The 17,373-nt window shown below is 38.0% G+C and overlaps 1 protein-coding gene across 3 annotated transcripts in view; it reads right to left on the bottom strand.

The window, feature by feature from the left end:
* The window catches only part of PLCB4 (phospholipase C, beta 4), an 83,661-nt gene that overhangs the window by 6,113 nt on the left and 60,175 nt on the right, over positions 1 to 17,373 (bottom strand). For all 3 annotated transcript variants that reach the window (XM_009079746.1, XM_009079747.1, XM_009079748.1), the window contains 4 exons: positions 14,408 to 14,523; positions 9,959 to 10,034; positions 5,637 to 5,812; positions 969 to 1,070 (listed from right to left, as the gene is read on the bottom strand). In XM_009079746.1, coding sequence (XP_009077994.1) covers positions 969 to 1,070; positions 5,637 to 5,812; positions 9,959 to 10,034; positions 14,408 to 14,523 — 470 coding nt within the window. The remainder of the gene's footprint in view (positions 1 to 968; positions 1,071 to 5,636; positions 5,813 to 9,958; positions 10,035 to 14,407; positions 14,524 to 17,373) is intronic.

The following is a 17,373-nucleotide window of genomic DNA, read 5'->3' as shown; positions in this document are numbered from 1 at the left end:
ACAGGTTAAAGCTTTTTGACCAAAATAGCACAGTTTCAAGGAGGGAATGTACCAGAGGAAAGCATGAGCCAGATAGCAAGCCCGAAGTGGAGGGGAAACCCAAAAGGCTTATGAGACATCATCGTGTAAACTCTGCTTTTATCTATTTATTTGGAAACCTTTAGGATAAATAGAAGAGACTTAAAATAGCTGTAATGCAGATCAATCCTCCAAATCCAGTAGCTTGTACTGGCAAGCTTCTCTGTAGTCCCTCAAGTTAATAGACGTGGGAATAACCCATGCCTGCAGGTGCAGCAGTGCCCTTGGTTTGCCAAGCCTGGCTGCTGGCCAGGTCTCCAATGCCAGCACATGGCAAGGGAGAGAGCTGCAGTTCAGTTCAGGAGTGGAGAAGCAAGACACGTGCTGTTGTGGAGTACATCTGCTTCTCCACTCCTATCTTCCATCACCCTCTCTGCTGATTATCATCACTTTTAGCACACTTTCTTCTGTTCCACATCTCCTCTGTGTTATCCGTGGATGAGGAATAAAGTCTTTCACTGGCAGCACCTCTTGTGTTTTTAGTGCTGCTGCTTCTTCAGTTATTCTAACTGCAACTAGAACCAAACCTCAGACTCCCTTTTCAGTAAAACCCTCATTTCAATTAAAAAGCAAAAAGGCATAATGTACTTTAAGTACCATCATTAAAACTCTTACCGATGTGCTTCAGTGTAATAGTGTGATTAGACCTACTCCAGTCAGTAAGAGATGATCAGGGCATTACATTTATAATAATAAGATAAATAAGGATAAGGATAAATATGAGAAAATCAACATTTCCTTAAATGGTCATCTAAAAATACATTCAGCACAATCATTAGATCTTTTTTTCCATATGTAAAAGCATGATTTTAATAGAATTAATCCCTGAGTTCACCTGTCAGCCTTTGACAGCATTCTGTCCTTCTCAGGAAGGGAGATCTGCTACTTACCTCTCTCTTTCAGCTTTATTTTTGATAGACTTGTCTTGGCTTATGGCTTTGCTGTTCTCCATAGATATTTTAGCCTGGTTGGCACGCATCTCCTTGCTTTCCCTAGGCAAAACCAAACACAGTTATTAATGCCTAAGATGCAATTGTGGAGGTTGGTTTCCTCTACACTGTGGTTAATTCTGTCCTTGAAGCATTAAGGAAGAGGAAAGAATAAACCACACAAAAATCGCCTCCCTTCGGGTAGGCTTTACACAATTTGAGTAAGCATCCAGAGATCTCCATTTGTTCCGCTGAATAAAATCTGAAAGATCAGCTTAAAGTATTTTTACACTTTGGACACTTAAGAGGGTATAAAATATTCTCTTTTCTCCCTAGTATATGAGTTGTCTTAGTATAAGCTACTATCAGCCATTTAGAAAATGCAATTTGTCTTTTAGAACTGCCAAAAAAATTTACAAATCCTGCACTCAGAACATGACAGCAGTATCAATAGTAATAATATTTGCTAGCTGTGGTATGAGCTGACAGATTTCCTTGCAAGATTTCTACTCTGGGCCTGAAAAGAGCCCTATGGTTTTGACCATGGTCAGACTTGTGTTTGGCTTCTCCTTCTGGCTCAGTGAACCTTTTGGCCTTTGTGTGAAACGAGAGACCTTTAACAGTGGCAATCCCCTTCCACAGGTAACATCCTGAGTGATGTGGTTTGCCTTGGGATGTGGAAAACCTCTTCAGTGTTCTAGCCAGTGTAGTAGAAAAACAGAAAATTAGTAAATAAATACCCTGTTGTTTTAAAAAGAAAAGCTTGTGATTCTCTGTGGGAGCAGCAGCACAGATGCTGCTTTCAGAAAGGGGGGGGTGAAGTGTGAGTGAGCACAAGGCTTTCCATCACACCAGGTAAGCCAGCCAAGCTCCAACAAGGCCATCCTTGAAGGCTAGGCTCTTTCTTTCTGCCTGCTTAGCATTCCACCACTCGCAGCTTCTCATCTTAAGTACACATTTAAACAGGAATTACACACAAAAATTAGAGAAAGACAAACTGTCAATTCCCCAGCAGTGGATAAACATCTAAAAGTGAGCACTCAGAAGCCCAGGCAGGACCTTACTCTCTTTTTAGCATTCTACTTAGGATTATGTCCAGAAACAATTATTGTACTAGTTAACCCAACATTCTAAGAATTTTGTAAGCACAGGAGGGGTGTGGCACAGAAAAGTGCTTAATTTAATGCAATGTTGTCACAGAATCTTTTTTATCTTTCTTTCATCTCTAAAAGACATCTATTGTTAAGTAGCATGAGGAAATGTTGACATATTTTCCACAGTTAAAAATTTCTATCAGTGTGGTGCTTTTTTTTTAAATTAAAAAATCTCCAAATATTCATAAGGTGAAACATTTGCTGATTTAAAAGCAATGGTATCACATAAAAAATTAGTCTGAGTGCTAAAAACTGTTGTGCTGAGAACACATTTCATTCCAACAGACCTTTGTACAAATAAAAGCTTTTATTTTCTATACTGAGTCTGAAGTAATTTTCAAGCACGTTGTCTTAAGAGAAGTACTGAAATAATTTATTTTCATTACTGTGCTCGAGGATATGAAAAAAGTTAGTGTAGGTGTTCAAACTGATTTACCCTGTTTGCATCTGATATAATTTCAGACTGAAAGAAGTTAAGAGGATTAGAGGACTACTGTGCATCACTGATGATTTCAAAATGAGGCTTTGGCCATGGAGATGGCTGAAAGAGCCAACACATCTATATGCAACTGTTTATTCTGCCAGCTATAATCTAGTTCTGAGATGCACTGCTGATGGGTGTTTATGGGGGTGTTGGGTTTTTGCTTGCAAGAAATAAAAGATATTATCAACATAAAAAGTGAAAAATCTTGTATTCCCTTTACAATCATCTAAAAGCACTTGTAGGGACAACTGCTTGATTCAAAAATAGTGTTTCTCAAAGACAGGGCCAAAGTTCTAGTGTCAGCTCAAACCGCCTGGTGTGGGGCTTCATGTTGGGTCTCCAGATTGGCAGTGCTAGGCCACCAGTGGAAACACCCTCACAAGCAGTGGTGATGCCAGGAGCCAGAGGTAACTGGAAGAAGTAGATAAGCCAGAATGGTAGAGAGAAAAAAAAAAAAGAATTCTGAAAAATGTGGCACAGCAAGATTTAACCGATTTCCTACCGTGCCATACTGACTACAACTCTGAAATTTATGCAAACATGTCTTTTAAAAGGATATTTAACTTTGAGCTTGTAAGTCTATGCTTGGAATTTATATATATATTTACATGACATTAAAGTGCATTAACATGTTATTTTATGTCAGCAGTACTGTTTCAACGACTAGCGATCTCTCCTATTAAAAAAACCCACCGCATAATTTTTCTCTCTCTCATGCTATTTTATCTGAAGCACATAATGCTTGTGAATAATAGCTTCATGTCCTCAATTTCTGAAATGCTGCAAGATCACTACAGCCAAGTCAGTAAAGCTAACTCAGTCTGGGGAGGCAGGGGGCACAGCACCCCTAGAGTTCAATAAGCTTCAGATTTTCAGTAGTACCTGTGGCCTTCTGCTTTGTTTTTAAATGAGCTCAAAGCACAAACTATAATTGCTTTTTGTACTGCACATGGAGGGAAAGTATCTACACTACAGCAGATAACTACATCATTTTAGATTATTGATCTCTCCTACTAGCCCTGTGTCCTCTGTTGTTATAGCCAACTCATTACCTCAGCTCACAGAGAGGGAAGTGGCAGGAACAGCATGCTGAGAACATGGTCCACCTCCCACACTGCTCTCGGAGAGATCCTTGTTTTCCTATGGTTACCTGAGTTGTCTCTTGGCTATTACATGCACCTCTACACATACATGCATATGTATTCATACACATGATCTATTATATAAAAAACGTTTACAAATTATTAAGTGTGAAGTCTCTTTGAGGCATTACTATTCACATTTCAGCATTTCACAGCCCAGATTATTCTGAAATACTCATAGATTCAGACACAGTCTTAAATTTGTTTGAAACAGGAAAGTCCCCAGTCTGCATGTTTAGGACTTACAGACAAATTCCAAATAAGCAGAAACACAGTAAATTGCAATGAATAAAGTAGGAAGAATAATAGTGAAGGTTGTTACTCCTGAGACAGGAGGAAAGAAAGTTCTCAGTATTTATCAGGATGTAAATTTTCAGATCGGGTTCTCAGAGGCTCTGAAAATAGAGCAATATATAGACTGAACACAAATGATTTCTAGTAAGAACACAAGATCCATTGCTAAGAATATAAGAATCATGCACAAGAAATGACAGAGGGCTGTGTAAACAACATAGAGATACAGAAGTCCTAAACCCAAAAGACTAAAACTACTAGACAAAAAAGCTTTAAAAAATTTAAACTTTGCCCTGGCATATATATAATAGTTGCCTGGAATGACAGCTTCTATCAAAGTTAGGAGAATAAGGAAATATGTATAGAAAAGAAAACAAAAAACTTTCACAGGGTATATATTAGTAAATTATCTTCTAAGCATTGTGGTGAATTTCAAATAGGACAGAAAAAAAAAGACTCAAAAGAAAAAAAAAAGAAAGTGATGTGATTTCTTGGGCTGACGCATCATGGTATGATTTAGAGATATGGCACTAAGGACTGCACCTTCCTCTGGCTAATAACTTTTAAATGATGAATTTGTACTATAATTTAACAATTTCTAGACTTCATTTTTGACTGGGTATGTTTTTCAGGATAGCTTGAATAGATGGGTTAACACAGAGATTAACATAAAGATGAGCTCACTACAAGCCTTTTGCTGGGACAATTCTCTGTTGGATGGAAAGCATGCAGGTCCCAGCATGTGTTCTCTCTGATGCAAAGATAAGCTGTTTTTTCACTCAGGAGTTTAAAAATATCATTTAAATTCCTTTTCAAATGTGATTTATTTATTCCTTTCCCCCATACTTTTTATATGAAAGATGCTGAAGACAATTACATATGAATCTATATATGTATGGATATATATGTGTATATGTACACACACATTTTATATTCGGATGCTTTTAGGCTGCTTTGCATAATAAATCACAGCATAAAAAATTATTCCTCTACTTACTGCCATTTTTAACACTGTGGATATGATGTGTATTTAATTTCAAATGGGTAGGATGGCTAATTACAAAAGCAGTACTGCCATGCCGTATCTTCTGTATTTCCAGTGATTACCGCAGGATATTGTATGAAGATAATACGTCGGTCTAATGTAGCTTGTCCAGCAACCCCTTGTTTTTATGATCTTGCTTTTTGTGGATCTTTCTTATTATCACCAGTGCTATAAAAATGAGACCACAACTGACAGCAACTCCAAAGGATATCTCCATATTTGATATCTCTCAGTTTCTAGTCTCCGAAGTTCCAGGGTAAAGTTGATGCAAACTACCACCACATCAGCATATCTGCTGCCTTTAATGAAGTTCAGATAGTCTAAACCAGCTAAGAATTACATTCCTTCATCTACCTAAACCTTGTGTGATGACTTCTTTTACTTCTACTATGCATTCAGCCCACAGTGTCTTTGAGAGCAGTACAGGAGCTATCAACACAAAAAACTAAACCATTACACAAAGCAGACATACACCAAGCCACCCTTACCAGGTAGTACTGCCCTGCTCACCTGTCATGGGAAAATTTTAGCTGCTGGGTTTGTTGTTCATGAGCATTAATTAGCAGTTTCTTCAGTAGTTCACACTGTTGGTTCAAGTGTAAGTCACGGATTTCTTGCTCTTCGGCGCTATGTGTATTGATCATCTCCGACCACTCCTTAGTGTGCTGTGCCACAATCTCTTTCACCTGTAGGGAAGTAACAGCAGCTTTGTTAGAGGTTCTCAGGCTGGGAGATCAACTATTGCTGCTGCTGCTGATGATGTAAAGACAATTATAAAAGAGATTACAAAGAAAGAAGCTAAATTGTGAAAGATGAAGTTACACAGATGAAGTCGCTTCACAGATAACAAAGCCACTGATGACGCTACCACATGCATTATAAAAATAGATGTAAACCAACCCCTACTATTAGGACACTATTATCTAAACTGCCCTGAACAGACATGCTCATGACTATACTACCAGTAATTTAAAACATTATCTAACACTGAATTCATAATAAAATGGTTTCACATTTTTGTTAGCCAAGAAAAAAATGTATATTAAAAGCACTGAACTAAACAATGGGAAAACCTAGAGAACAGGACTTCTCTGAGTGCTTAAAGACACTCTTTGATTTTGTGGAGACAGTTTTGCAAACACAGCCAGTTTACAGAGAAATCATGTGTTTACTACAACCTGAATCTGAAGATGGGCTACATATCTTTGGTTTGTATTCATTAAGTCAGAAGGGAATCTGACAAGGATTCTTCTCTGGCTTATCTCCCAAGACTCAAAAGAATAATGAGATTAAAGTTTTGGAATGTTCCCAAGAGACAATGTTAAGAAGCCTAAATCACTAGAGTTGTTATTTTTATAATATATCACACTCAATTATTTCAGAAAGAAGCTAATATAAAGATATGTTTTATTAGCCTTTAATAATTATCTTTGGGTATTTTGACATGCTACCCTACTTTTCCATAAATGGTATACAAAATACGCCTCCCAATAAACCTATTTTAAGGTAATCATTTCAACTGCTACTATGGTAACTAATAACATCTGGGTCATCTTCTATCAAAGTAAACTTTATTCTTCATATCAAAAATTGCCACCACATTGCTCAGCAAGTGAGAGACTGATTCCAGTATTTTAGCTGTGGGCCTACATAGGGGTCTGCATAATGCTGAACAGACTCTCCTGCACACAGTGATGAGGGTGAAGGGAGAGAGTACCTTATCAACCCCAGACTTCATCCTGCCCTTGAGAGGCTCTGCTAAAGGCTCTTTTACACAAAGCTCATGTTGTCTAATAAAGCTGGACTCCAATGAAAAAAAAGCAAGTCATTCTGGAACAGATCAGGGTGACTACCACTACCTGAAAGCCAGATTTGCATTTAACTGTAGCTAAATAGTGGTCCCATATCAAAACAGGTAGGACTGGAGGCAGAAGCAGCTGATAGAGAGCAACCTGCATTTTCCTGAAGCTGTCAGAAAACAACAAAAGCATTTTGAGGCAGGAGAATTGTAAGACTAGTACAGGTCTAATTCATCAGGGTGTTTCAGAGTGAGCGTACCTCCAGCAAAATAAGCTATGTTTATTTTTGTGTATGTGGGGAAGTGTACTACTAAACCAGAGCCTATCGACTATGAAATAATATGAAGGATGTGGGAGTAGTGTTTTTAATAAGATGTTCATAAGATTTTCTGTCTTCAGAGCCAGAAAAACATGAGGATTCAGCTTTAAAATGGGTCAAAATAAATGCCTGGATGTTGGTCAGGAAGAGAGACTAATTTTTCAGATGGAGTTTTTGAAAGGTTTGAGGGGCAGATATTACAGCTCACCTCTGGCACGCACCTAAGGCACTTAATTTAGGACCAAGTTTAGTCCAAGCTCCTTGTATTGGTGATGTGAAAAGGTGGGCAGTTTCAGAAACACATGATTTATCACACCTAAACACTGTCTGGAGATGCCTCTTTTACACCTACAGGGCCTCAAGCAACTGGACACTTCAGTTAGGTTGCATGAATAACCTCTCAACAGTTACCTCATTCGACTTACCAACCTCCAGGGAGACCTAGTGTGGACTCAAGAGAGCTAAATATCAGTCATGGCTGAAATGCTTAGGAAAACCCATTCCTTATTTATTTTTAATGCAGTGTTTCCAGATGGAGTCAGCTCCATCTATGATTTGCAGAAGAAAGATACAGGTAGATCAATCTAAAGTCCTGGATGTAACTGGGACCAGAGCAGAAGAAGGACCCCACATTCAGAAAGTATAAAGTTAGAATGCTAGAAAGTATTAATATTTTAAAAAGACAAGTGCTATTATGTGACCCAGGGAGCAGGCCAAGTATTCTCCTCCGCTGAATGCTGCTATGTGACTCCCAGTCTGCCATTTAGGAGTGCATCCCAGACTAATCTGAAGCATTAGAAAGTGCAGGGGATATTACCATATGAGATCTGATTCCTAAGCACAGTTTTACATCCCCTTAAAATGACAGGTAGGCATTCTAATAATGACAAAAAGTTTGCCTTTATTTACAGCCTCCTTATGCTGTAGAGAAAATGCAAAACAATCTTTGCATAAAAAATGAAGCATATTAAAACAGTGAAACAAATAGATGTATGGAACCATAAATATCATTGATTCCAACTCCCAAAGAATCCTGCAAGGAGACTACAGCATGGCAGTACCTCAGATATTTAATGTGAGAATGAAGTAAGAATCACAAAAACCTGCCTCTGTTCAGGGATAGATATGTACTAGTGACGTGCTGCTAATTCCAGAATCAGCATGCAGTCTAAGAAGCAGACACAGCTCATTGTAAAATGAGTTTTTCTCTAGGGATGGGAGAGAAAGAGAAGGTTTCTTTTATTACATATCTGCCAAGGCAGAAGTCTCATTTCAGGTACAGCAAGATATAACCTTATGAGAAGGATGTAAGGTATGTGCCAAACACCAGTTACAAGACTTTAAACACTCAATTTCACTCAGATTCAGAAGAACTTAGAACTCATGACCATTAAATCATCTGATGTAAAACATGAGTCACATTTCTTGGATTTGGAAGACTAATGAAGATTTGAAGGTCCCTTGTGTACAAATGACACATCTTAACTCCAGACTGTGAACGACACAGGTTAGAAGCAGAGATCACAGCAAAGAATTTTCTATGTAACTTCAAATGAGTTTTGGAGCTTATGTCTGGATAATTGGGAGTTAGTGCTCCTTAGACATTTTATTTCCCTAAGTGATTAATGAATTTTTAAATTTTTTTAAAGTTGTCAACAAATTTAGTTTTATTTAAGGAAATGGGTCTGGACTTTCCATAGGGGAAGAAGATGGGGAGATAAGAGAGTATGCTAGGTTTTACTCCTGGGGGTGTGCTACATCTTCAGCTGAGAGGGCAGCAACAAGAAAGCAACCAAAGCATCCTTGTTTCAAAACCCAAGATCTTCTCCACGTTAAATAATAAAAACAAAGAAGAATATTAAAAGACAACAAGATGAAAATGAACTTATTCTAGCCTGAAAGATGTGGCCGTGTTTGTTTGTAGTTTCTATACTGGACTAATGCTCTTTACAAGTTTCAGCTTTTACTGAGGTCAGTCTTCAGTACTGTTCTCCCTCCAGATCATTTTGCACATGGATGAATCTTCTAGTGCCTCTGCCACCCTCTAAGTCTGGATATCTTTCAGAAACTTGAAAGCATCAACAAGCCATGGATAAAACTACCAAAGGAAACAGGAATTTGGTGAACACAATAGTAGCATAGAAGCACAAAGGAAGCAGAACAACTCAATGTGAGCCATGAGCTTGAAATTAGCTTTTCCAAATAAACTGAGGTTGAGTCCCAGAGTACTTTTATTCTCCAGCACCATGGAGAAGACAAAGCAACAAAGCAATGGAAAAGGAAAAAAAATACTAGAAATAAGAAGACATTTGGTTCAGGAGCAACTTGAACTCCTCCTTCCCTAAGAGAAGGACTAGCAAGTGTTGTCCATGGCGATAATGATGGAAAATGAAAAAGAAACTTCTTTATGCATATATTTTGGGAAAGTATTTAGTATCCAAATTTCATGTAACATATATTCTCTTTGTTTTGCTAGAACTGACACAAATGACCAGTTTCACTTCAGTCTCCCAAAATTTCAAAACAGCAGGAAATTGATGTTGCTTTAAAAAGTTTTTTAAGAAACACTTTTAGACACTAAATTACTCCCATTCTTTTCAACATGTTACTATTACTGAAAATCATTCATATGCTTCCAAGAAAATTAACTATGACTTAGGTCTTACAATCTCTCTTTCAGATGTTGCATGTGTTAAAATTGGCTGTTTGCTTACCTTAGATTTGTGATCTGATGTTAGTGTCTGAATTTTAATTTCCGTTTCTTTCTTCAATTCAACACAATTACTTCCTCTAAAAAAAAGAAAATTGCAAATGTATGCCACAAGTTAAACATCTCCCCATTCAGTCAGCTCTTACTAATTAAAATGTTAATCAAAGTTGAAGTGCTGCAGCGTATTGGAATGAAATTATTTCTTCTGGCAATTCATTCACAACTTAGAAAATATTGCTGGATTAATGATCATTCAATTCAAACACCACATGATTAATTCTAGATTGGCCCAGCAATTATTCTGTTGCTGAGGATGTGTCAAGTATCTCCATTTATGACACTTGGTTCCTTTTCCAGGCTTAAAATACCTTGCCAAGAGAAACCAGTTTCTGCCTGAAAACTTACAGGCATATTCATTGCCTTGCCATAATTTTAGCCTCTGTTTTAAAAGTAATTTTGCTACTTTTATTTAGTTTGAGGCAGAGAAAAAGAAGTAATTTGAATAATTACCTCAAATTTGGGCATTTTGAACACCTATTGAAAGTGTAGGTGTCCCTCTGTGAGAAGACATAAGTGAATGGGTTGCAAAAAAGGGGCCCCATTACCCTCGCAGACCACACCGACCAATGTGGATGAATCAAAGCCATTAGATACCTTACATGACTTGGAAAGCGGCAAATCTTGGAACCAGTTCTCACTCCTGCAATAAGCCTTTGTGTTTGGGTAAAATCAGTGGGGTTGAATGTCAGTTGCACAGCTGTTTAATGGAGGAGGAGTGCAGGATGCTAAGGAACAGGCTGGTAAAAAACCTGCAGAAGGCCCATGCTGAACCCCCCCAACATGCCTGTGGGTTAGGAGATGGATGATTTCTACCTTCTGCCCACAGAATTGCCTTCACTAAGCTCAATTACTTGGGTGGGACAGATGTACAGAAAAACTATTCCATTGCAGCTACAACAGGAATTTCAATTACTGTCTCACCAAGTGAATACACTGGTGAATGTTGATAAGCTCCATCATTACCAATCTTCTTGCAGTAGAGTTTTAAAACAGAATACAAATTCACACATTGTAAATCTCTGTTCTTTTGTCTGTGTATATATATGTATTTTATATATATATATATATATAGAGAGAGAGAGAGAGAGACAGAGAGAGAGAGGAGTCTATTTAACATCACTGTAATATTTCTGTGTTGGATTATCCACTGATGTAAAGTTGTGCAACTCCACTGAGTGGATGGAGCCATGTTCATTTCATCATCTGCAGCTGGCCCTAATGAGAATGGTCACTGCTTGACTGAAGTAACATTAATCCATGTTTGCTCTAGAAAAGGAGATTTATGCAACTCTTAACAAGTTCAAATCCTATTTTAATATCAAAGTACTGCTAAACTTACAGAAATTAGCAGAAAAAGTTATCGTCAAACAGTACCAGGAAAGGTCTTACTGAAAGTAGTAGTGTGGTGTGTCTTGTGTTCCCAAGGGCCATCAGAAGGACTAGTAATTTATTTTGTAGCCAAAGCAAGAGAAATTTTGTTAATATTTCTAACACTCATTTGACACTTTGGAAGTATTGTAAAGACAGAGACAGAGGTTCTGACTACTGTTACCTCTCCCTAAAAAGCCCCCTACAGTTGGAAAGAAAGTGTCTTTGATTACACATACATGGTATAATGCAAATGGGATTTGTTGTACACTATGAAGGAGATTGCTTCTTGGGTGAATCAGACATACTTGATCCCAAAATAGTCTTAATTAGTTCAATCAGTGGACTTTTCAAAATCCCAGACATCAAAACCACCAGCTGATCTCTTCTTTGGAAATGCACCTTTCATGATATCTCAAGGCAACTTCCAGCCACGCTGGACACAGGACATAACAGAATTGTCCCAAGCTGCAGTGGCACAGTCCATGGTTAAACCATCAAGTCACAGCTGGGAACAATAACCAAGGGAAAGCCCAACCCAGTGTCACATGTCCATACTCATGCACATGCATACAGTTTAATTTTTGGACAGTCCCTATAAATCAAAGGATCTTTATGTGCTCTCACTCCATTTCAGAGGGAAAACTCCAAATTCCCATAAACCTCCCTGAGATTTGTAAGCATTTGAAGTGTATGACAGAAATAGCAAAAGGAGCAAAATCCTGTCCATCTCTCAGTGAATTAGGATGTGACTAAAAAATTCTACTTTGCTGAACAATATGCAGGTGACATTTTGGCCACATTATGTATGTGGCAGAAATGGACCACAAAAGACTACATGACAAGATCAGAAGAGAAAGTTAACTACACACCTATCAAAAGTCTTTTTGTCAGGAAACATCTGACAATTTCAACATGAATGCCTTGAAAACATATTTTACATGTTCTTTTACAACTTTTGTTGCTTGCAAACATTCTAAAAATGATAGCCAAGGAAATGGAGCATGTCCTGTACTCACTGAACCCAGGACTGTGGATTCACCAGATCATTTAAGTTCAATAAAAGTTTTAAGTCTCGACCAATGTGTTCACTTTAAAGCATGTCCTTTAATAGACTGCACAGTTGGGGTGTGCAGAAGTACCTTGCTGAATGGGCTTTCAGGGCTGCACACACAATGACCCTGAAGGAAACACTTAAAATATTTTGATACAGAATTAAAAAGTGTTTTCACAGAAAGTCTGTGCTGATACTGGTTTTGATTTAGCTGTTAATTAGATACCAACAGTTATTCTTGTAACACTGAAGAGCCATTAGATGACTGAGAGCTCTGGAGTCCATAGGAAGAATGGAGTCATGGTAAGAAACAGTATGTGGTTGTGTATTGGATCTGCTTCTGTAGTGGTCATTTCCAATTTTTTTTAAAATTTTAAACTCATTGATAATTTAAAAGTCTCATAAAGACTTTGGTGTCCATGGAAGTAGTGTTATAAAATTAAGAAAAGATGCTGCAAGTATACAATGAAGTGATCTCAAACTGGGAATCAACTACTTTGATACTTGTCCCATTTGGGATTACTCTGGAAAGCAGTGTTACCCAGAGCTTTGAGGTACTGACCGCACAGAGATAGCCATCACCACCTTGAACTTTCTGACACACCTTCCTCTGCTGTTTGGCCTAGACAGGCAGAGGCACTGGCTTCTTCTCAGTCCAACAGGAATTCTGAGAATCTTAAAACGCCAGAGCACAGGGAAGCTACTGTAATAGATAACCTGACTGTAATTATAAATCCAGCTATATCAATAATCTTCTGCTGTGTTATAGTCAATGAAATTGAATCAAAGCCAGATTAAATGAAATCAGTCCCACAGTTGCCCCACCTCTGTTTGGAGAAGCAGTACTTTTCTGAAAGAAACTACTTGGATTACAAGTATTTGGATGCTTACAGTTCTCCTTTCTTGGACAAAAAAATACATGACCTTCTCAAAGAGTTTGTGAAGTTCAATAATTTAGTAAGGAGAATTCTCCTAACCTTGTTTACTTCTGACAGTTCAGTTTCTGTCTGGTGCAAGTTTACAGCATGCACACTCAAAATACACCACTATTCCAAATGACTTCTAAAAAAGTATTTGTGGAAGAATCCAGTGCCAAACAGGCATCTATGTTCAGTGTTCAGTGAGTGAGCTCATTGCCAGCTGTTGTTGCCAGATGACAACAATATGAAATTAAGGCTAAGCATTAGCATAGCTGGATATAGAACTAAAGCAATTTCTGCTGTCTCAATGAAATGCCAGTCATAGGGTGAAAGGTGGAGAGGAGAAACTGCTGCCAGATTACACCATGGCAGCAAAGCAATGGCAGGTCCTGCTACTTAATTCCAAATTAGAATTAGACATCTTATTAAAGTCATCAGTATCTTCCAGGAACCTTTCTGGGACAAGTAGGAGATTCGCATAGATAATATCCCAGGACATCAGCTAGTGCAAATCAAGACATCTTCACTAAAGTCAGAGGAGTGATACTGATTTATCCTAGCTGAGGATCTGAAGGCTTTTTCTGTTAAAAAGAAACTTCAACTCAACAGCACAGTGAAACTCTATTATTCTAAAACATTCAGCATTTTGAACTCAGCTTTTTCCTCAAAATTGAATGATTGCTGCTCTCTGGTCATTAGCACCATTGAGGACTTTAGTCTGCTCTCACCGAACACAACAGTGACATTCCCTGGGGGGTGCAGTGAGACCAGATTAGACCACAGAAATAAAACCTTGAGGCAACTTCGTTGTTTTTACTATTAAAACTCTGATAGTAGAAGACTGGAGAAAGGCAAGGTGAATACAACATTTATGGCCTATTGCTAGAGCCTTCAAGCTCTTCAATGACCTCATTCTCAGTTTGATGCAGGATGCTGGTTCAAGCTGCAATTCATTCATCTGAATGACCTTTTTATGAATGATTTATTCCAGACCACAAAAGCATAAAATCCATTGTAAGTCTAAAAAAACTATTTAAAAATAATATCTTACCCTTTCTTCTTGATTGCCTTCTCTAACATTTTCTCGTATGACACTTTTTCTTTATCATACTGGGCCACTATTTTGTCAATTTGTGTGCAGTGCAACTTCTGCATAGCGGTGTGCTCCTGGAAAACAGTAGGACCTGACAATTAGGTTGCTGAATTTTTAATGTTTAGTTTTCTTACAGTGTAAAAAAAGATCAGTGCACAACCAGGTAACCTTGACAATGGGATTTATTCTGGTTTAGCCATCTGGCATTAAATATTCCAGATATTCCACCATAAGCACCAAAACATTTCTTCTTTGTTTGAAAAATTAAAACCTGCAGTGAACCTTAAAAATAAGGCATACCTTAAAACAGGATAATGATGGGAAAAAACTTCATTTTAGAAATAAATGTCCATTTAATTGCAGTGTAAAAAATGCAATTCACAAGCTCACATCATATCACTCAAAGTTTCTGAATGCAGAGGAGAACAAAACTCAACCCAGCCCTCTCCTTCCTCTATGTATGTCATACTGAATACAGTGCTAGCCCCTTAGCCACTGCAAATCAAAATAGCTCCAAGTTCAAACATTAGCTAAAAATCAAAGCATTAACAACTGATATTCTAAAGATCTGGCCTGTGACCCCTAATGACAGCAGTATTCTTATAATTAAGAAATTCCATCTTGTGGCAGAACATCTCCTTTAGCAAGTGACAGCAAACTGTGCAATACAACTTTGAACTACATGTGCAAAGTGCAAATAACCATTTCCCCCTGGTTTTCCAACCCCAATCAATACAGCACATGCTGACAAACTGGACAAATAGGGTCACCTGTGGAGCATTACACATCAATGCTAAACCAATGTCACTAGTACAGTTATGTGACTTACACCGGTGAAGTGGCAGAGGAGGAAGGTAATCTATGGCAGAGAAGGCAAAAACTTTTGATGTGACAAAAAGATGACTCACTAACCCATATTACACACTTGAGTGTGTATACAGACCGTTTCTTTCCATTGTTAAGGCTGTACCAGAAACAACACACTTCATTATTGAACTTAACTTCATATTCTCCCTTATCAGAACAGCTGCTCATAACGATGCAAATATTTAACTAGCACAGAGAGCATTAAATATTGAATTAACACTACAATATGAAAAGCTGTTCATTAATTTATTTTATTAATATCCAATTGCTCCACATTTTATCTAATCATGACAAAAAGAACTGCATTTATTATTATGGCCTTTTCCAAGAGTTTATCTCTATTTTGTTTTATAGTTAATTTTGCATTTATTCTACACTTACTATACTACTGATATTTGTTATTATTTTCTATACACCTTTGCCTTATCACTGTTTCTTCCTCTAGAAGTACTAATTAAAGCCATTTACCAAAACACTAATACAAAAGTTGCAATGCTTTTAAAAATCTAGTCCTGGGCTGAACCCCAGCACACCAACAGCTGCCAAGCACTTCCCTGGGGAACACATACAGCTTCCAAATTCTGTATTTCGGGTGGGGAACTGAATTTTCTGTTCTACAGAGGATTTAAAGGGAAACAAATAGACTCCATCAACAGTAAAATGTGCCAACTTCAGCAGGGAGTATTTGCACTGACTAACAAGGCAGGAAAAAATAGGGACTGTGAAAAGAATGACATAAACTTGGCAGTGCCAGTCAGCCACAGGTGAAGTGACTGAGAGCATCTCTCAGACTACCCACTCTCCCCAAAATGAGCAGAACTATGCAATTCTTGCTATAAAAGACTAAGACAAACTTTGCAAAGCATGAGATGTCTGCCCACTCATGTGACACTCCTCCACAATCTGAAAGGGCACATCATGCAGAGCTAGAATCCCTGCGTTTCCCTCAGGACAACCATCACTTAAGCCTTCTCTCATTATCACAAGCCCACTGTAATCTTTTGCAGATCCTCTCTACTGCTATGTATTGCTCATACACAACTCTTGTATCTGAAAACAGATACTGTGGACCATATCTATCCCCCCCCATTTCCTTCCCTGGTCCTCCTCCTCATCCAGTTCATGGAACATGTATTTGTTTGTGCAAAATCTAAACAGAGCTGAAAGAGGAAGATGGGCTACTAACAACTTCCACATGCAATGCACGAAGAGTACTAGGAGTCAACCCCCTACCAGAAGTCCCTTGAATTAGATGACCTTCAACCCTGGAATACTCTTAAAAATGCGTTACATGTCTTATGATTTCCTCAAGCCCACTGAATTTGCAGTTTGAATTCACACACCTTTTACATTAATATATTCCCAAATTACATGTCATTACAAACTGAAGCCACAATTCTGCCAGTGTTCCAAGAGGCCACCTAATTGATAGAAACAGAATCACAGGAAGAGTATCCAAGGGAAAAGACTAAAGACTCATATCCATTTCCATTTGGGGTGTGCGTGTAGAAATCACAGTTCAGTCTGTTGAGAAGAGGAACTAAGTTCCCATGATACAAACTGTTATTCATGCCTGGTATCTCCCTAAAGCAACAGAAATACTGTGCACAACTGAAAACTGAGGTCTGGAGGATTCTCATTACAGAATACAAGAATGAGGAAATAAAAAGAAGGAACTATCATTTCCAAATCAACAATTTACTTTGCAGAACTTTATTAATCTACAGTCCCACAGTATTTTGCAGTGTTGTTTTTGCATTATGAAATGGTAATTTTTTTAACATTCTTTTTCATTAAGCTTTGTTTCAAACAGCACATATATTCAATGTCAATATCAATATTCAGGACATGAATTTGGGGATTTATATTTTTGGGTGGCAATTACAAAATTCTGGTTATTGTCTAGAGCCATATTAAATTACTTAAGAGTCATTTGTCACTATCACTGCCGTGTCTGAAACCACTAGAAGTGTGTATGCCACAATCATCTGTTGTGCTGCTGACTGTTAGAGACCATACCAAGATCATCCCTCACTATCCTTCCTCTCTGGTCTAAC

The sequence above is a fragment of the Acanthisitta chloris genome, unplaced genomic scaffold, assembly GCF_000695815.1.
Source record: "Acanthisitta chloris isolate BGI_N310 unplaced genomic scaffold, ASM69581v1 scaffold11158, whole genome shotgun sequence".
NCBI classification, from domain to species: domain Eukaryota; kingdom Metazoa; phylum Chordata; class Aves; order Passeriformes; family Acanthisittidae; genus Acanthisitta; species Acanthisitta chloris.
Note: the sequence above shows the minus strand (reverse complement) of the source record. Positions and strands in the feature narration are given on the sequence as shown.